The following is a 20,270-nucleotide window of genomic DNA, read 5'->3' on the forward strand; positions in this document are numbered from 1 at the left end:
CATCCATCCTAGAGCTGACGCGAATGTTCAGATTTTGATTAAAGATTATTAAAGATTTGATTAAAGATTATTAAAGATAATTTTTCAGCTGATTAATTTGCACGGATGAACTGATCACATCAAGACTTGCAATGTACGCTAGCAAAGTAAATAAAGTCAATTTTGATTTCATGCGGACTTTAAAATAAGTTTTTTTAATTTTTTTACTAAAAAGAACAAGGCAACCAACTGCATTCAGAGAAACTCTTGTATTCGTTTAATGGGAAGCCTTCACTGAAACTCATTCAACTTCCTACAGGGAGAGAAAGATTGCAGAAAGGCTAAAAACATAAAAAGACTGACAACTAGCATCTGGTTGTGATTATTAAGGTGTTACTCATGTTATCTAAACTGCAAATAAAGCATAACTGCCTATTATCTAAACATAAAAAAGACCTCTAACACTAGCTTGCGCTATTCTTTTTCTATTCTATCTTATTTCTTTCTTTTTATTTATTACATTATTTAAAAGCCCTTGCTATGTGTACTGCTTTTAAGCTAACTGAGACTTGTTATTGCACTTGTATATAATTGCTCTCTTGTTGTTTTTGATTGCTTCCATTGTCCTCATTTGTAAGTCGCTTTGGATAAAAGCGTCTGCTAAATGATTAAATGTAAACATTAACTAGAAATTATATTTATTATAATTTAAAATTATTTTTTATAGAATATAACTACTGGACAGAATTCCTAGAGGTAAACTAATGCGTTAAATTGCTATAACTGCTGTAATTTTCTTAACTTTTCGGCAAGTGTGCTTAAGAAATGAATGGGCTTCAATACTCGAACTATTGGCTGCTATACTTCCGCATTCCTCAGTCCCTATGGAAGTGTCGCAACCTTTTTGTACAGTATGGTCGCAACTGTTTCTTAACGACTCTGGGTTTGATTTAAGTGCTTTACTTTGCAGCCAATCAGAGTTCACTACGTATGTGTTGACGCACACAAAAGGAACCGCCCCCGCGTTTCAAACACATTGAGTTCTTCCTTCCGTTGCATGTGATCTCAGTACGTCCATTGTAAGAAAATGACGAACCAGCTTTGTAAACTGTTTGTTGGAGGCCTTAACGTCCAAACGACTGACGAAGGCTTGCGGGCACATTTTGAACAGTATGGACAGCTGACCGACTGCGTCGTGGTGATGAACCAGCCGCTGCAGCGCTCTCGGTGTTTCGGCTTTGTTACGTACTCGAGCGTCGAGGAAGCGGATGCCGCCATGGCTGCTAGGCCTCATGTCGTAGACGGCAACAACGTGGATCTGAAGCGAGCGGTGGCACGGGAAGACGCAGGGAAACCAGAGGCACTAGCCAAGGTCAAGAAAATATTTGTTGGGGGACTGAGAGACGACATTGATGATGAACACCTCCAAGAGTATTTCTCCCAGTTCGGTACGCTCGAGAAGGCTCAGGTCATCACCGACAAAGACACCGGGAAAAAGCGAGGTTTCGGTTTCGTTTATTTTGAAGATAACGACTCCGCCGATAAAGCCGTCGTCATGAAGTTCCACGTGATCAGCGGACACAAAGTGGAGGTAAAGAAGGCGCTCTCCAAGCAAGAGATGCAAGGTGCCGGCGGTCGTGGCGGCAGAGGAGGCCGAGGAATGGGCCGGGGAAGCGGTTACGGCGGCGGCGGAAGAGGAGGTGGTGGTTACTATGGTGACTACGGCTATCAGAACGGCGCATACGGTAATGATGGCAATTACGAAAACCAAAGTAGCTATGGAGGAGGCTATAGTGACCAGATGAGCGGTGGCTACGGCAACGGGAATGGCTACAGTGATTTCGGCGAGGGTTATGGACAGCAGGCTTCAGGTTATGGTGCTGTGAAAGCCGGCTATTCCAGCAGGAGCAGTGGGCCCTACCCACGCGGCGGTGGTGGTGGTGGTGGCGGCTTTGGAAGAGGTGGCTATGGTGGATATTAGAAGCACTAATGTGACTCTTTAAGCTGTGCGTCAACTTTTTATTTTTTTTATTCTTTCGCAAACTATTTGGACACTGGACTTTCAAAACGAAATGTTTGGTATTGGGTTTAAATGAGTTGTTCTGTGCCATCACCAGTACCAGGCAGACATGCATCGCATTGTTTTCCTTTGTTTAGGTCGAAGTGGTCATGTTTACGCAAGTCAAGCCTGGTAAAACATCATGTAGGCTTTTGTTTGATTTTGTTCTAGGTTTATTGCCTGGCAATTGTTTGAGATGATACTCAGGGGTAAAGAAATTTAAGCAGCTCATTGTTTCACTTCATGTTTTTAAAATGTAACTTAATTTTTGTTTTATTGGTATTCCACTGTACCTATTGTAAAACTGTTTTTAAGTATTTAATTTTGACCCAGCAGTGGCCATTCAAGCCTTTTAACCATTAAAAGAGATCTTTCATAAATTTTGTCTGGTCCTTTTTGTGTCCATTTCTTGATGTTTATCATTTTAGATGTGTCTTCTTGAGGTTTTGAGCTGTGTTTATAGCTCTTGGGCAAACAGGTTGTGGGTTTTTATTTTAACTATATGTAAGTCCGTAATGTGTGGGGAAAATTTAATCGACATGCAGTCATCAAGGAAACCCTTTTTTTCTGTCATAAACCTTGATTTTTTACTCCGAATTAACCAAATTATTTTATTAGAACAGTGGGTCTGAATTCTCACAATATTTTTATTTATTTGCAGCCATGTTGAGTATGAGACCTCTTTCAAAAGTCTTGCCAATCCCAGACTTTTGGTAGTGTAGACAAGCACACAATTAGGTAGGTTAACATATGAGCTTTTCAGTGTGTTATGTTGGCTATGTGAATGAGAACTATTTTACAAATGAAATGTTTTCTCAAAATGGTCACCATTTTCTCCTAATGCCTTTTAGAATATCAGTTGTTTTAATACAGCATTTGTATCGCATCTCATAAAAAGATGGTATTTTGAAACCAAGTTTAGCTGACAGCCAAACATTGATATAAATCCTCAATCTCATTTTAATAAACCCTATATCTGAAGATGCAGATTAAAAGTGATTCTGAAATTCCTTGATAATTTGAGTGAAACTATGTAAAATAATAGCAGTTTAGTAAATGTTAAGCAGGAAAATATTTGCAAACAACACTACAATTTTGTAATCGTGTCAAATGCTCCATATCTTTGCAAATTAATTAATCTAAAGAGATGCTTTAACTTCACTTTAGCCTATTCACTAGCCTATTTTAAATGCAACTCATTTTAAGCCTTTGAAGAATTGACAAATTATGTCAATATAAGTTTTTATGAAAAGTGAAAAGTTTATTAAAAGAATATTGATGTCAGTACAGAAATAAAGAAAAGATCAACCACACAAAGACAAATGTATTTTATAAATGTAGACATGGTCTATGCACAAGTGCTTACCTGTGCATATCCACAGTTTTATTTTACATACATTTTGTAAGCACTATTGAAAGCAACTCTGAATCCAACTTTCCAAAAATGTAAAGGTAAGGGCAACAGTGTTTGACTATAAACATTTTTCATTTTACTTTTAGGTATCATAAATCTTTTTATAAGTTTTTATCTGACCCTGTTCCAATCAAATAATACCAGAGAAAAATCGCAGTGGTGGGGTACAACAATACAATGTACGAGAGATAAACGGCCTAATGAAGGGTTGTAATGTGTCGTTCTTTATCACTGGCAATAATACATGAACCCAGAGATATAACAAACCAAATATATACTTCTTGTCATCACAAAATATTAATGTTGGGAGAATAGTCAAATACATTTTGTTTTGTTTAGATTGGAACGAAGCTGTCATGTAGGGATATGAACACCTGATTAGCGCAGTGTTACTAGCTCCTCTGCGGACGTCGGGTGGATGGCAATGGTTCTGTCAAAGTCTTCTTTAGTAGCTCCCATGTTCACGGCCACAGCAAAACCCTGAAGCATCTCATCACAGCCAAAACCCTGCATATGGAGACCAACCACCTAAAAAGAAAAGTGACTCATTGAAAATTACTTAAATGTAACAGCAAACCGTTTATATAAAATTAAATATGACTCCAGATACTTCTTGATATTTTATGCTCATTTATGATCGATGGACTGATTAGGACCTCACCTTCTCATTTTTACCAGCACAAACCAACTTCATGATGCACTGACTCTTTCGAGTGGTGATGGCATAATACATGGGGGTGAAAGAAGTGGTATAAACCTTCACACTCTCCTTTCCCCAGGTCTTGATTGCTTCATCTGCAAAACATGACATTTTTTAATATATATTTTGTAAGGGTAGCTCAAACTATTTGTTAAGTTGTCAGTCATTCTGTTTACTGAACAGACTTTAGGACATGTTCCATAAAGTCTTGGGGCCAAATTTACTAAAGATAAGCAGATAAGTGTCCACAATCCCATAAAAGCGCTGAGTGGAGTGTAAAGTTTTGACGGTGATAGAATGACAATTCACAAATTAAAGGATACAGATACAGCCAGATCAATTCCATAATAAACAGTGCAGTCTCTATGTAATCTACTTACAACACAGGTTCACAATGGGTTAAAATGGCTTTTTTTAGGTGTTAAATACCGTCATGGCACAAACATAAGTAAACTGACCACTGCAAACCTTTCTCAATCACCATGATTTATTTAAATACTCTCCTCCCATAAATTCTGCATCTGAAAGGGAAACACCTTCAAAAGCATATGCAATAATCAGCATATGCAGAAATACCTAGGTCCACACTTTTTCATCTCTAATGCTTTGTCAGCATGTCTAAAGTAAATCCTGACGGTAGTTTTTTAAAAGCCAAACAAAGGTTTGTAAATCTGTCCCTTATTATCTTACATAAGAACTTATTGAATTATTATTTTATCATCAAAATGGCATCTAGGATATTTTAATCTAAAATGTTTTTGTCTGCAATTCCATGTGCCAATGCATATATTATATGGAAAATAAAGTAAATATGGGGAAGAGCTTGAGAGAGCTAGATAGACTGACAGATAGATGTCGACCCCGTTGTAGCCAATTTTCTGTACAGAGAAAACATATCTGAAAACGGTAAATGTAAATAAGAAATGTTTCCTTGGCAACTGAAATAGTGTTTATGTTGAAGCTGAAAAAAAAAAATCAATATAGAAAGTAAAAAACAATATCAGATGGATATAGAAAAAAAATAAGTACAAAACAAAAAACAAAAGTACAATCAAAATGGCAATCAAACTAAAAGATTAATACATAATATGAAGGTATATAAATTATACTAAAATAATAATGCTACACGTGGAGTCTGATCTTCAAGATATTGTAAGGAAGCATAATTCATACATAAGCTCACCTTCAGTTAGTCCCACTGTGCCAATAGGTGGGTGGCTGAACACAACAGTAGGGATATTATTATAATCGATTTTGGAGTCTGCTTTGCCCTCAAACAGCCGGTGAGCAAGCTTTCTGCCAGCAGCAATAGCAACTATCCATACAAACAAAAACAGGAAACAACAACAGCTTATGAGAAAAAACTGAAAAAACAAAACAGAATATACATTCACATTAAATGGTTGATTAACTATTATGTAATTAAAAAAGTGTGACAAATGGTAAGCATGTCCAATTTACTCTGACCAGTTGATGTCGCTAGAGTAACAAAAAATAAAAATGAAACTGCACAAAATCAACTTCCTCATGTGGGGATCGTCTGTTGTTTTAAACATAATGTGAAAGGTGTTATTTACATAAACCAACTGAATCACATGAAGATTGAATTGCACAACGCATCATGATCCTTTACGTTTAATTAATAGTTTTAAGACCAAATCTCTTACTGAATGTGTGCTTATTGGATATTATGCCAAAAAAAGAGTACAGTGTGTAAAAATTTGCTGTTTTATTTGATGTATTCAACCAAAACACCCAGAAGATTTTAATGCATGTAAGAGCAAATTCTCCATAAGGATGTGATCCTGAAGTCATACCAGGTGTAAGAAGAGCTCTCCCGCAAACATCCCCAACTGCATAGACACCTGCACGAGTGGTGTTCTGGAACTCATCCACCACGATATGACCCCTTTCATCAAGCTTCACACCCTGGATAGCAATACATCCAACTGTTATTCTTACTTTATCACCAACTGATACACTGTGAACAGAACACATGCATTAGTATCTGTGTAGCTTCTGCAGTTTAAAACAATATTCTGTTTTCAGTTGAACTTCATGAACAGCATCTGTGGCATGTTTCCATGATCCCTCAGTTTGTAAAAGGCAAAAATGGTGTACACAATGTGACAATGCATTACAGAGAGTTTTAAAAGCAGAAATGTACAGCTTTTTTTTTTTTAAAGCATACTTCAATTTTTCTGTGCAAAAGGGGTAAAAAGTTGTCTAAATCTCCCTACCGTTCTAGGCACATAAACATCTAGTTATGCTTGAGCAACAAATATTCAGATGTGTGCAGCACATTTTATGGAGGATTGTTTCCTGATCCTGGGAGAGAAGACTGAAATGCCGGATGTTCTGACTCACAGTCTGTATGTACGTCTACATATTTAAAGGATTTGCCACTGATGATTCAAACTCTAGTTTTGAGCAAGCAGTGGTTCTCAATTCCCAGTCCACACGGCCCCCTGCTCTGCACATTTTTTATGTTTCTCTTATGCTTCGGACGTTTGTTCAATTCAAATGTAAGTTCCCTGCAAAGTGGACATCAAAGGATATTCCGCCATGATTCCAGTTTGAAGCAAACGTATATTTTCCATTAAAAGTGCATTGAAGTGTGCGAGATGTGAATTTCAATTGTATTTATTTACAGAGGTATATGATGGGACACTGTGTGTGAAGATGTTGCACAGCGCAAATCTGTGAATGAATGTTCCGAAGTGAGATAATGTTCAACTTAAACAGATTTCCCAGGGAGTAGTGAGCAATGAACAGTGTAAGGAAGGACCATGTCAATGGGAACACAGTTCATGCACAGAGCTCACTTCCAACGAGCTGATTATCTGAATTACATGTATTAACAAAGAGAGACATGCAAAATAGGGGGGTGCGAGGACTAAAATTGAGAACTGCTTCTGAAGAGTAGAGCTTGCTGTTTGTCGTTTCTCCGACCACAAATGCGGAAATGGTTTTATGCAACGCAACTCGTAAAAACACAGTATAAATCATTATAATACATAATTATGTCCCCACTGGATGTCTCTTTTTTTAATGGGTTTTATTGCATTTGTCTTGTAGTGCCGGTGTTATGACCAGGACACGCATCACAGTATGGTGAGGGGCGTAACATTTCCATCACACGACTGAGGCAATCGACAATTGCAAAGCACTGGATAGCTGGCCAATCAGAGCACACCTCGCTTTTCAGACCGATGAGCCTTGTAAAAAATTGCGGATTTCAGAAAGGCAGGGTAAAGAGGAGAAACAATAGTTTTTAAACAGTCTTTGAAAAATGTTATTTTTTACCTTAAAACACAGAAACACATTTCAATACACAAAATAATGTTATTTTTAGAAACCTCATATGACCCCTTTTAATTCATAATCCTGTAATATTTCTTAAAGCTTCTTAGGTTTATTAATATTATTATTATTTTTTTACCAACAATATTTTACCAATCATATTACTAATGCTGATATTAATCATAAAAATAATTATATTAATCAAATTGAAATTAATTTTTACTATTGAACTGAGATTGAGGCCAGCGGTGTTGGGTTCCCTGCCAATAGCCCAGAGCAGACAGTCCACCTCAAGGATGGTGTCGCACTTCTCTTGTGCATCTTTGTCATCAGGATCTCTTGTCACCAGCTTAACAGAAAGGCCTTTATCAGTCTTCTGCACTGACTTAACCTGTGAAAACAGAATATTGGATATGCTGATAAAAAGGTGTGTGTGTGGGGGGGGGGGGGGGTATGCCAGCTACATAATATTACTCACTACTAGTTACCTGACTATTTTTCCGTAAGTCAATACCATGATTTTGCAATTCTTTGGTGCAATTTGAGCTTATCAAGGCATCAAAGTTCCTCAGTACCTTGAAAAGAAAGAACACAGACATTGCTTACTTTGGGATATATATGACAGTAGCATATAGCCAGGTGACAATGAACAGGGTTCTTACCCCTCCTTGTCGTATGATGATGGACGTTTTGGACCCAAGAGTGGAAAGGATACCAGCCATTTCCACAGCAATATATCCTGCCCCAACTATGACACTACGTCTAGATGGATACAGTGGTCGGTTATTTTAGGATAATCTAAGAAAACAAAATAATATAAGTAAAAATCAGCAATTAATCACTTACTTAGGGCAAGACTCAAGTTCAAAGAATCCATCACTGGTAATGCCTAAACTGGCTCCTGCAATAACATTGAAATTTACAAAATGTTTTAAGCAGATGCTGTCAAAGAAGTGATTAAAAAAAGTACAAAAATCACATTAATGCAAGTGCACACGATAAGGGTGCACTGAGAAGTAAAGCAGAATGAGGTAAAAAAAAATTGTTGTTGTAATGAACAAACATAAGATCACCTGGAACATCATCCTCACTGACAATGGATGGGTGGCCGCCAGTGGCAATCAAGATATGAGGAGCTGTGAATTTCTTTCCATTAACTTCAACAGTAGGTTCAGGATCATCTGTGAACCTTGCATATCCATGAATGGACTCAATTTTGCCCTGTGTACAGCCATAAACAACTTCTCAGTCATCACATCAATACCATTTCGCAGGGTTTAAAGTTCCTATTATGCATTTTCATTTTGCTATTTAATTGTTCACTCGAGGTCCAGTTAGTATAATCAGTTAGCAACATGCTTCTGAGGCTAATTTCTCCACACTGCCTCTGACAATTAAATATGACTTTTTTTTTTGTCATGCTTTTAAAATTTCTATGTAAAGCTTTCATAGTACAATGTAGAACTGGTACTATAAAGATCAAGAAAATGTAATTCATTATTTCTAAAAAAAAATAATAATAATCACATTTTGGTATAAAAGATTTTTTTACAAATTACTTCTCACTTCATATTTAATTTGCTGATTTAAATGTAACTTATTGCAACCTACCTTGTCAAGGTTGTTCCGGTAAATCTGATTCAGGCGACTAACGTAAGCATCCCTTTTGCGTTTAATAAGTCTGAAAATACACATACCCAAAGAGGGACCTCTGTTAATTTTAATTTAGCTTTATCATATCACTGAAATCCTGGTAGCTGAACTCTCTACAGCATAACACACGTCTAGTCATGCAAACTATTCCACCTCGTGCCTTTGTGCTTGACAAAGCTTAAAGCAGTACTGATATTATATGCCACAAAAGGGAAGAAAAACAAATTCTGAAAGAGCCTGTGGGAACATGACTATCCTCAACTGTCACAAGATTAAAAAAGTCCTTTCTGTAAAAAAAAACTACCACATCTCCTTACAGAAACAATAAACTCTATGGCAAGCTGTTATTACATGTATCCCTGTATCTTTACCGATGTTACCATTACTCACTTTTAATTACTATAAACTAACTTCTAGTAGAAAAAGAACTGGTACTTCTTTTTAATTACTATTATTCAATGGGATAATTTCTGGTAGAATAGGTACTTGAAATATGTAACATATTATAGAATAGGTAATAAAAATACATGCTAGTTAGAAGTGAATAGTTGATATGTAAAATTTTGAATACTTTGTTTTCAATGTGTATCTGTAGTAGGGCTGGCACGAATACCTTTTGTTGAGCTTCAAAGTTTTGGTAGTAATCAACACCGAATATTCAAAGCTTCGGTAGTAATCAACACCGAATATTCAAAGCTTCGGAGGGAGTGGCAGGACATATTCTTCTCTCTAATAAAGTCAGGAATCTCTGTGTATGTGTCTGTCTGTTTGCATTTATCATTATATCGAGAACCATTCATCCAAATGACTTCATGCAATGCCGATGTGTTGCTGCGGACCCAAGGGAGTGAAGTGTCGCATCTTGGTGCAATATGGACATGCGACACGTTCAGATTTAATCACCTTTTAATAAACTACGGAATAGCGTGATCCAGAAACAGCATGCCTCACGCGATCAGGGCTTATATGCTCTGAAAACGGACACTGATTGGTTCATGAATTGGCAGCCAGTCTGCTTATCTTCAATGTGTTTATAACTAAACTATTAACATTTTGATGTGAACTAAATTTGGAAATAAATAATAAAATAATTAATGTAGAATTTTTTTTCCCCCATTTTGTTTAGATTTTGTGGTATTCACAAACAATGATTGTTTTAAAATGGAAAAACATTCAATGATTTAGAATCAGATTTAATAATAAATAATAACAGAAGTTATAAATGGCTGCTAACTTAAAAATTGAGCAGTCAAATTGGCTTGGTTATATGAAAAGAACTAGTTACTATCAGAATCAAGAATATTATCTAATGAACCAACATCTGCAATAGCAGAGATATATTCTAGTCACTATTAAATTATAGTAGTTATACTAATAAATATACTAGTAATAAAAAAAAGATACTATTTAATGCTATAAAATGCTATTTTTATTTATTAATTGTTTATTTTAATAGAATACTTAATGTTGCAATGGCTTGCCATAATCCTACACACTCAACATTATACACAAAACCAAACAACTCAGAAAAAAACCCTCAAGAAAGTGTGATCTTACTTACTGCCAGTTGAAATGTGCTTTTGCTCCCTCAAATCCATAGTCTTCATGATCATGGAGATACTCTGCATGGGTGGATGTGTTCCACATAACCTGGAAGCATGCAAAATGAAAAACTTTATGAGCATTTATGGCAACACAACTCACATTATGCACATAACCAATTTAGTGTGTGTGTGTGTGGGGGGGGGGGGGGGGGGGGGTTGAATTACCTTTTTAGGAACACAACCGACATTCACCTGCACCAGAAGAGAAGTTGTTTAACACACCAAGTCAATAATATCACCAGACAAAAATGCACAGGCGCTGGCATTGCATTAAACACAACACTTGCCAAAGCACCTCTGTTCATGTGACTAATGCAGCGGCCAATTACTGTATATAACTCGTCTAAAGAACACAATCTACATTGCTCTAGGGGGAATGTGGGTTTGCAGGAGCAGGATGATCTTTACTCACGCAGGTACCTCCGAGTTTGTGACTTTCGATCACGGCTGCGGTGGCACCGAGTTCAGCCGCCCTCCGCGCGCCGGCCAGCCCCCCGGATCCTCCGCCAATCACCAGGAAATCAAAGCGCGTTACGGATTCAGATGCCATGCTGCGAACGAAGAGTCTACGAGAAGATGACAGCGAACGTCCAAGAATAAGAAAAGACGCTACCAGTCGAGCCAGCGGGTTTAATATCTCCATAAGCCAACACCCCGTCCGACGCACTAGTTGAACTAATGGGAGGGACGTGAAAGCTTGTGCTTAGTCATTGTGAATTCACACAATAGTATGTAAATCCCAGAAGCAAGTTTGGACAATAGTCATCAGTTACTGATGTTTATTAATGTCCTTCACTATCAATCCCATCCCTAAACATCCCGGGTGCTGACCTTAATTTGAACTCACTTTGCGCCTAACCATGTTTAAACAGACAACAGTCTGCTTTATTTGATAATGGGAAATATTTCGCAAAAAGACATTACAGGTCAATTCACCAAACACTGAGAAACTCACCGATGAAGTGCAGCCGTTACATCTAACGTAGCGGAAAGCCTTGTGCAGTACATTGTAAACATTACATATAACAAATTAAGTGTGGCTACTTGGAGGTGCTGAGTTCTAAACACGTTAGGCGTATCTCCTGCCCATCTTCGTATTCATACGGTGGTGTTCATAACGGATTGTGTCGGTGTAAACTGATTGCTGAAATCAGAATGAAAGCCACTAGACGCTGAGCTAAAATGCGCATGCGCGTTTCAACGTACTACGCTGCTGAACAAGTATAGGTCTCTGCAGGAAAGTAATGGGAGTTACGAGATCAAGGTGTTTTTACACCATGATACCTGATTAGTTGATTTAATAGTGACGTTAGGTTTAAGGGTGGGGTTGGGTAAGGGGGATAATTTAGATTGCATGATTCAGAAACACCCAGCAGTTTCAAAACACCCATATGGTGATAAACGCCCACTTTTGCTCTGCAGAGACCTAAGTCTCCTGCCTAACCTGTTTTTATACAGACTGAACAGAAACACATGACAGAGGCGGCATTATATTAATACGCTGGAAGGGATAGAAATTAGTATACTGCTGAAAACCAGCTTTGCCAGCACAGGAATAAATTACTTTTAAAAATATATTTAAATAGAAGAAAAAATATTTCACTGTGATTTTGATAAAACAAATGCAGTATTGCCGAGTATGAGACTTCTTTCAGAAATGTAAAAAAATCTTACCGAGCTTAAACATTTGAACAATCGTGTGTACTGTTAACTCTTTTAATGGGCACATCCAGAAAACATAACCATGTATTTGAATGCATGTATTTACAGTTTGTGGTTCCTTATGCCAATAATGAGAATGTTTAAGCTTTATAAAAACCTTTACCGGAAGACATCTGATGAATCAAAGAGAGTAAAGGAGGGAGGGAGAGCTTTCTGTACTGGCACTGATCATTCACATTGAAAGGCTTGAACACCCAATTTGTTAAACGTGAGAAGTCTTTACATGGCAGATAGCAGTCTTGCTCATAGTAATGTTTAGCTATATATTATAATGTACAAAAACTCATCAGTTCACCAAAAAAAAAAGAAATCTCACTTTTCTCAAGTTCTTTTTTTCTCAAGAAAAGAACACAAAACTTGCCTTTACAAGTACCATGGTATCCACTAGTAGAAGCAAAACAAGAAGCCAGAAGACACTTGTATTTCTAATATTTATGATGACCGCTACAAATGAGAGAATAAATCTGAGTGATGTGTCATATTAAGGTACTTTATTAAACTGAATCAAAGTGGCAACAAGTCAGAAATCCTTTTTCTTTTTTTTTTTCTACTTAAATATTTTCTTTTGTTACACAAGGATCTTCAGCTGAGTGATATCACTGGTCATTTTCATAGTCTGCAAGATTCTTTCTTTTGCTCTGTTCATGAACACGATTGCCCCATGTGTAGGTCAGGTACATCAGAACCATGGCTGTAAATAGAGATACAGGTTTGTAGAAAAGGTTAGTCATACACAATATCTGCTTCAATTCATAGCTATAAAAAAAAATTATATATATAAAAAAAAAATTGTAGTTTTTTTTTCAGACAGAGATGACTTACGTGGTGCAACCTTGAATACAGATGTTGTGAATCGTCTCCACACATTTGGGATTCCCTTAGAAAAGTAGTTGGGGAAAGCCCTCTGCTCAAAGGGAGAAATACTGTAGGTGATCACATGCCTTATCTTGGCCAAATCTCCGAAGTGACGACCCATTATGCCAAGAAAGCTGACCTGAAAGAAATTTAATTCAAGTTTCACTTTAGTAATGTTTTAAATAAAACTTTAGACAACAGTAACATTTTACTGTCAGTAACTCAATCAATAAATGTAAAGAAATTTTATATTTGAACATTAAAATCGGCTGTATACGTTTTTAATAAAGTACAATAATAAATTAAATTGTTTATTTCTTATTTTAACAACACATAACAATATTACTGGTTTTACTATATTTTGGATTACATTATCAAATATGTTACATTAACATTTTATAGCAATACACAGACATACTAATTAACACCAACAAGTATAATATCATGAAATTGAACAAAATATTATATTTCATACATTCAAAATATAAGCAAATTAATTACAGTTGATTTACAACCAAAGTTTATTTTTATCCTCTAAAATATTGATCCAAAAACAGTATAAAGTATCTATTATAATAATTAGTATGGTTGATTCTTTGTTGGATCCATTCAATAATTGAATTAATTAAAATACATGAATTGCAACAACATTTAGCTTCTGTAAGTTACATTAACAAATCCTGGCTTATGGTTAGACTATAAGAGTGTAAAATATCAAAAGTTACATAGAAACGTCCATTCAATTCAGTAAGTGGGAACAGCATAGATTAATAAAGCAGAACAGATAAATTCTGTTTTATTTCTCACGTCCCGTGGCTAGGCTAGCAGCTTTCTGTAAGACCTTGCTTGACATTGATCTCTTTCGTACTGTTTATGTTTACACATACATTTATACTGCACAAACATACATGCAATGGCTAAATTAAGATAACGTCAACATTTTTACCTCAACAAAGATAAAGATACAATACAAAAAACGAAAAGATTTTCAGCTCACCAACCTCACTGCTCTTTTAACACCCTTGTAGCGCTGTGTGGATTCTAACCACTTCCGGGTGAAACCTGATGTCACATCCGTTTTCTCTTGGATTCATGTTTTCTCATTGGCGCGCCGCTGTACTGTTTCCTGGATATCGAGACACGTGAAGGTCAGCATAGCTCCAGAACAGCGTATATATACAATAGTCAAATAGTACCGTTCAGTGATTCTCCCTAATGGATAATCAAGGAGTCACGGCAGACCCTCAGCTGCAGCAGTTTATCGCGGTCGAGTCTCAAAAGCAGCGGTTTCAGCAGCTAGTTCATCAGATGACAGAAGTGTGCTGGGTGAGTATGTGTGTGTGTGTGTGTGTGTGTGTGTGTGTGTGTGTGTGTGTGTGTGTGTGTGTGTGTGTGTGTGTGTATATGTATATGTATATGTATATGTGTGTGTATACATTACATTTACATTTATTAATTTAGCAGACGCTTTTATCCAAAGCGACTTACAGATGAAGACAGTGGAAGCAATCAAAAACAACAAAAAGAGCAATGATATATAAGTGCTATAACAAGTCTCAGTTAGGTTAACACAGTACACGTAGCATGGGATTTTAAATAATATAATAAATAAAAAGAAAACATAGAATAAAAAAAAAAGAATAGAGCAAGCTCTTTAGAGGTCTTTATACACACACACACACACACACACACACACACACATACACACACACACACACACACATATATATATATATATATATATATATATATAGTCATACTAAATGAAAAGAAAAATAGAATACAAAAATATTAGAAAGGTAGTTAGATTTTTAAAAAAAATAGAATTAGAATATTGAGTGATAAAGTTAGAGGGTCAAATAAAGATGGAAGAGATGTGTTTTAAGCCGATTCTTGAAGATGGCTAAGGACTCAGCTGCTCGGATTGAGTTGGGAAGGTCATTCGACCAGGAGGGAAAATTTAATTTAAAAGTCCGTAAAAGTGACTTTGTGCTACTTTGGGATGGCACAATCAAGCAACATTCACTTGCAGAACGCAAGCTTCTAGAGGGCACATAAGTCTGAAGTAACAAATTTAGGTAAATGGGTGCAGAGCCAGTGGTAGTTTTGTAGGCAAACATCAATGCCTTGAATTTTATGCAAGCAGCTATTGGAAGCCAGTGCAAATTGATAAACAGAGGTGTGACGTGTATTCTTTTTGGCTCATTAAAAAATTAATCTTGCTGCCACGTTCTGAATTAATTGTAAAGGTTTGATAGAATTGGCTGGAAGATCTGCCAAGAGGGCATTGCAATAGTCCAGCCTGGACAGAACAAGGGCTTGATCTTCTTGATGTTGAATAAAGTAAATCTGCAGGATCGGACAGTTTTAGCAATGTGGTCTGAGAAAGTCAGCTGATCATCAATCATAACTCCAAGGCTTCTAGCTGTTTTTGAAGGAGTTATATATGTATATATATTTTTGAAATAGTTATTTACACACACAAACACACACAAAATACCTTTATCAGCGGTTGGTAAGATACACAGCTCACCAAATCTGAATATATTTGATAAAAAATGTATAAAAAAAAAAAAAAAAAAGAAATTTCAATGATGGCAAATTAACATTTTCAACAGCCATTACTCCTGTCTACAGTGTCACATGATCCTTCAGATAATATATATATATATATATATATATATGTGTGTGTGTGTGTGTGTGTCATAGGATTTAACTTTGTAATAATTGGTATGAGATTGTATCCAGTTATGTACCTCAATCCAATCCAAAATGGATGAACCAGGTTACATGCCAGGTTACAATGCATCAAGCTCATCAGTTGTGGGTTTCTTTGGAGCTTAAAGTGTTTATCTTTGCAGGAGAAGTGCATGGATAAGCCTGGCCCGAAGCTTGACTCCAGGACAGAGGTGTGTTTTGTAAACTGTGTGGAACGATTCATCGATACAAGTCAATTCATCCTCAACAGACTAGAGCAAACTCAGAGGAGTAGAGGAACTTTCTCTGAGACCATGACAGACTAGTAGAACCACAACACCGCATCATTCGGCCACTTACTGAGGCTTTGGCATGCCAACTTGAGAACTGTGAGGCAACAGATATCAACAGGATTCAGTTAATTTCTCAAAGATAAAGTGCCTCATTTTGCTTTTTTTATTATTATTGTAAAGTCCATATATTCAAAATCCAATGGATGCATGTCCTAGTCCAATAGCAAGCCCTGTTTACCGTCACCGTCGATATTGACATTTCCCAGTGCTAAGACTTTGGTATGAATTCAAGGAAACATCATGGAACATAATGTCAAAGGTCCCTTTGTACAGATCTGATCTGGAATTGAGGAGGCGGCTCTGCTTTCACTTTCTCTTTAACCTACAGAGCAAGTCAGCACTGCATTGTCTTACTTGGAAATCTTCAAGATCTGTGGCTTATTCAGTGTGTGTTGAAATGAGGACTTGAAATAAAATGATCAAATGCCTCCTGCAGTTCAATCATACGATATGTAAAATATCATAGGAGAAAGCGGAGTTAAAGTTAGATAACACTCAATCTCCTTAAATACTAATGAAACCTCTTTAGTGTGCTATTTATAAAAAATTATACATATATGCACCACCTCAGAGGTTTAGCTGTTGCTTTAGAAAAGATAAAGAAAGAAAATCACTTTCATCAAAACTTTTAAGTGGTAGAGTACAAGTAGTCAAGCAAAGTGTATAAAAAAAACGCTTTTATTGAACAGATGAAGCTTTAAATATTAACTTAATACATTCGAGATGCTTTATATGAATGTAATCCTATGTATATTCTAAACAAGGCTGGTTTAGTCATAGAATAAATAATAAAACATTGATAAAGATGATGTAAAGTAGGTTTTTAAACCGTATGCTGCTACTTCAAGGTTTTTTGTATTTACAAGAAGTGAATGGGCACAGCATTATTAGTGTGAAAATATCACCAATATAAAACTAACAGATGGAAAGATAGAAATAGATATAACACCGTTACCTTCTATACTAAAAAAAAAAAAACTAATTCAAGTACTGTCACAGTATTGTTTTGCAAAGTATGCATGTACAGTACAGTATCAAATAGTAAAGCTGTATTACCCACAAGCATTATGTGTTTTTACTGATATAATGCTAGGTATTAAATGTGCCATTGCTCCTTTTGTCTGAACTCTCAGAAAAAAAGCTCTTTGCATTTCTTTCTTTAGTCAGTTTGCTCTCATCCATAGTAGTTCTCCCATCAGTTGGCAAAGCAATATATGGTTGGTTCCAAGTTCTTTCTTGAGGTCCATGGTGCAGATAGAAAGGTAGAGAGTCCAAGCTAAAGTTGATGTCCTTGAACGCATGAAGAAGAAAAATGCCAATGATGATGGTAAGAAAGCCACTAACAGTCCCAGCAGCCCCGTCAGCTGACATTTGAAGCCACTCTTTAAACAAGATGGCTGAACAAGCCATGACGGATGTGGTGAAGAAGACATAATAAATAGGTGTAACTAAAGAAGTGTTGAAGATGTCAAGGGCCTTATTAAGGTAGCTGATCTGGATACTGATGCAGATCACAAGGCATATGAGAAGGGCCCAGAACAGCGGTTCTTTCAGAACAGCCGTTCCAGCGAACAGCTCTTTGATCCCAATGCCGAGGCCTTTCACACAGGAAACAGACAACGAACCAATCACAGAGCAGATGAGGATGTACACTAGCACATTCTTCTGACCATAGCGAGGGGCGACAAACAAGATCAGGGCCAGGCTGCTGACAACAATGCAGACAGCAAAAGCGATGAATCCTGTGATACATGCAAATGAGACAACTCTAATGAAAAACTGCACATAACTCTCAGAATGCCTACTTTGTTTGTAAGTAAGACAGAAGAATACCTGGATCTTTGAGTTTCTCTGCCATTGCTGTCAAAGAAGCAACCTCTTCCTCTTGCGGAGCGTGGAGAACCATAACTGTGGAACCAAAGATGCACAGCAAACAGCCAATTTTCCCATGAATATTCAGCCGCTCACTCAGGAAGTATGATGAAAGCACAGCACTAACAACAAAAAATAAGGTTGTATATCCAGTCAGGTTTTAGACGAATAATTAATCTTCCTGTACAACCCTAAACATTAGATTTTTTTAAAAGATATTTACACTTATTTAGCAAGGATTAATTTATTTGATGGTAAAGACATTTATAATGTTGCTAAATATTTATATTTCAAATCCTGAAAAAAAAAAGACATTTTCCACTATTGATAATAATATGAAATATGAAGGAATAATCAACATTGAGACTGGTGTAACGGCTGCTGAAAATTTAGTTTTTCCATCACATTTAAAAATATATTAATATAGAAAACAGTTGTTTTGAATAGAAATATTGTTTCACAGTTTTACTGTATTTTCGATCAAATAAGAGACCCCAAATGTTGTACACTGTGGTAAATTTACCTGACCAAAACGCTCAGTGCTCCCAGAGGTGTTACTAATGTGGCAGGAGCAAATGCATATGCTGCGAAATTTGCTATCTCACCTATTCCCACTGAGAAATCATATACATGACAAAGACAAAAGATTGTGCATATTATTGACATATTCAGATATTATTCCATATTTTCAATATTTTATTACTAAGATCTAATAATCATCATACACATCTGATTAATGTCAGTATTCTGTTTATGCCTTATAATTCAGTCCCACTAATTGCAAATAAATATATAAAATGATAATGTCATACTTGATATAAGCCCTGCCCACCACAACCATTCTTTCAGGTATGCATATCCACCTTGACCTGAATAATGAAGAGAACAGACCTGATTAGACTGCACATGAAAAAAACAGTCACAATGTCAAAGGCATATATATATATATATATATATATATATATATATATATATATATATATATATATATATATTAATCAATGCAATTCAAATACTGCCTATTACAGTATTGTGGAATGGTAGGTTACTCTGCAAGTTTTACTGACCCACCTGCTCTTGTAGAGCCCTTTTTGGACAGTCGTAAGAGGCCTTTCTTTTTCAGTATGAAACTGCCACCGATGAAGATTGTCGAGCTTACAGCAAGTGCCAAACCAATGTAGAAGTTAGAGCGGTTTGGAGCATCCATCTGAATAAAGTTGTCCATTAGACAAAAGTTACAGAAGTGGATATGTCTAAAAATCTAGTGAGCTGCCTACCTAGACGGCATTTTTTGGGCATCATAAGCGCAGCTGAGTAAGCTTACAATGCCCCAATATGATATCTATGTAGACAGCACAATCTACTTTAAAGCAGCCACAGAATAGAAAAGGAAGCGATTCAGATCATGTGATTCACGCCTGCCTTTCACATCGCCAGTTCTTCAAAACAATATTTTACTGTGGACTATTTCTCTATCTACGCTACGCATTTATAACTACAGGAAATACAGAATCATAACATTTTCAAAAAGGGAAAGCAAAAAAAAAAAAAATATTTTTTGATTGGCTCACTTAAGCTTTCATATATTTTACGCTAGCAAGTATGTTTCATGTTTCGGCACTTATTTACTTTAACATTAAAGACTACATTAAAGACTACATTAGCAATATACATTATATGAACACTAACAATGTAAATAATTGTTAAACTGAGTTACCTTGCATTCATATCGTCCTTCGGTGTCGTTTTAGTCTCGCGTAAATAAACTTCCTGGTGACTGTACCGCGGGTTGCCAGATGCTCTTGAATAACTTCAAACATTGTCAGTCCCCTGTCTGTCTGGACATTTTGGGGATGCTACTTTATAGGTTTTTGTACATGATAACTAAATTGGAATTTGGTGGAACTGTGTAAAATTTCAGGTATATAAACATCAGTTGTCTCATTTGAAAAAAATCTGCAGTTTGTAATTTAAACAACAACAGTTATGGGATAATATAAATGTTGTAACGTGGAAATATGTGTTGAGATTAGTTTGGACCAGGCTAGGAGACCAGATG

The 20,270-nt window shown here is 36.4% G+C and overlaps 5 protein-coding genes across 10 annotated transcripts; 2 read left to right on the forward strand and 3 right to left on the reverse strand.

Moving 5' to 3' along the window:
* The first annotated feature begins 1,006 nt into the window (after nt 1-1,006).
* Nucleotides 1,007-2,418, forward strand: LOC128027464 (heterogeneous nuclear ribonucleoprotein A0). Its single transcript, XM_052615098.1, has one exon. The coding sequence runs from the start codon at nt 1,067-1,069 to the stop codon at nt 1,958-1,960; it is 894 nt and encodes a 297-aa protein (XP_052471058.1). The 5' UTR covers nt 1,007-1,066; the 3' UTR covers nt 1,961-2,418.
* Nucleotides 2,419-3,363: 945 nt separating this feature from the next.
* LOC128027461 (glutathione reductase, mitochondrial) lies at nt 3,364-12,824 on the reverse strand. 4 transcript variants are annotated; one of them, XM_052615090.1, is made up of 14 exons: nt 12,796-12,824; nt 11,125-11,278; nt 10,878-10,904; nt 10,670-10,758; nt 9,067-9,136; nt 8,529-8,676; nt 8,302-8,356; nt 8,118-8,217; nt 7,944-8,030; nt 7,679-7,846; nt 5,970-6,081; nt 5,336-5,467; nt 4,114-4,247; nt 3,364-3,980 (listed from the first exon to the last, which is right to left on the reverse strand). In XM_052615090.1, exons 2-14 carry the CDS (start codon nt 11,260-11,262, stop codon nt 3,831-3,833), a joined length of 1,410 nt encoding a protein of 469 aa, XP_052471050.1. In that variant the 5' UTR covers nt 11,263-11,278; nt 12,796-12,824; the 3' UTR covers nt 3,364-3,830. The 4 variants fall into 4 exon arrangements, with proteins under 4 accessions (XP_052471050.1, XP_052471049.1, XP_052471052.1 ...); XM_052615089.1 differs by lacking the exon at nt 12,796-12,824 and adding an exon at nt 11,668-11,905; XM_052615092.1 differs by lacking the exon at nt 12,796-12,824 and adding an exon at nt 11,668-11,883 and having other exon boundaries at nt 11,133-11,278.
* A 79-nt stretch (nt 12,825-12,903) lies between these two features.
* LOC128027466 (cytochrome b-c1 complex subunit 8) lies at nt 12,904-14,432 on the reverse strand. 3 transcript variants are annotated; one of them, XM_052615102.1, is made up of 3 exons: nt 14,291-14,432; nt 13,257-13,428; nt 12,904-13,125 (listed from the first exon to the last, which is right to left on the reverse strand). In XM_052615102.1, exons 2-3 carry the CDS (start codon nt 13,408-13,410, stop codon nt 13,031-13,033), a joined length of 249 nt encoding a protein of 82 aa, XP_052471062.1. In that variant the 5' UTR covers nt 13,411-13,428; nt 14,291-14,432; the 3' UTR covers nt 12,904-13,030. The 3 variants fall into 3 exon arrangements, with proteins under 3 accessions (XP_052471062.1, XP_052471061.1, XP_052471063.1); XM_052615101.1 differs by having other exon boundaries at nt 14,287-14,417; XM_052615103.1 differs by lacking the exon at nt 14,291-14,432 and adding an exon at nt 14,236-14,258.
* On the forward strand, nt 14,395-16,767 carry LOC128027465 (mitochondrial import inner membrane translocase subunit Tim8 A). The gene is made up of 2 exons (XM_052615099.1): nt 14,395-14,615; nt 16,151-16,767. Exons 1-2 carry the CDS (start codon nt 14,505-14,507, stop codon nt 16,310-16,312), a joined length of 273 nt encoding a protein of 90 aa, XP_052471059.1. The 5' UTR covers nt 14,395-14,504; the 3' UTR covers nt 16,313-16,767.
* Nucleotides 16,768-17,005: 238 nt separating this feature from the next.
* LOC128027462 (magnesium transporter NIPA2-like) lies at nt 17,006-20,055 on the reverse strand. Its single transcript, XM_052615093.1, has 6 exons — nt 19,929-20,055; nt 19,283-19,418; nt 19,024-19,080; nt 18,735-18,825; nt 18,173-18,333; nt 17,006-18,081 (listed from the first exon to the last, which is right to left on the reverse strand). Exons 2-6 carry the CDS (start codon nt 19,416-19,418, stop codon nt 17,429-17,431), a joined length of 1,098 nt encoding a protein of 365 aa, XP_052471053.1. The 5' UTR covers nt 19,929-20,055; the 3' UTR covers nt 17,006-17,428.
* Nucleotides 20,056-20,270: the final 215 nt, after the last annotated feature.

Source organism: Carassius gibelio, chromosome A14 (genome assembly GCF_023724105.1).
Source record: "Carassius gibelio isolate Cgi1373 ecotype wild population from Czech Republic chromosome A14, carGib1.2-hapl.c, whole genome shotgun sequence".
Classification (NCBI taxonomy): Eukaryota; Metazoa; Chordata; class Actinopteri; order Cypriniformes; family Cyprinidae; genus Carassius; species Carassius gibelio.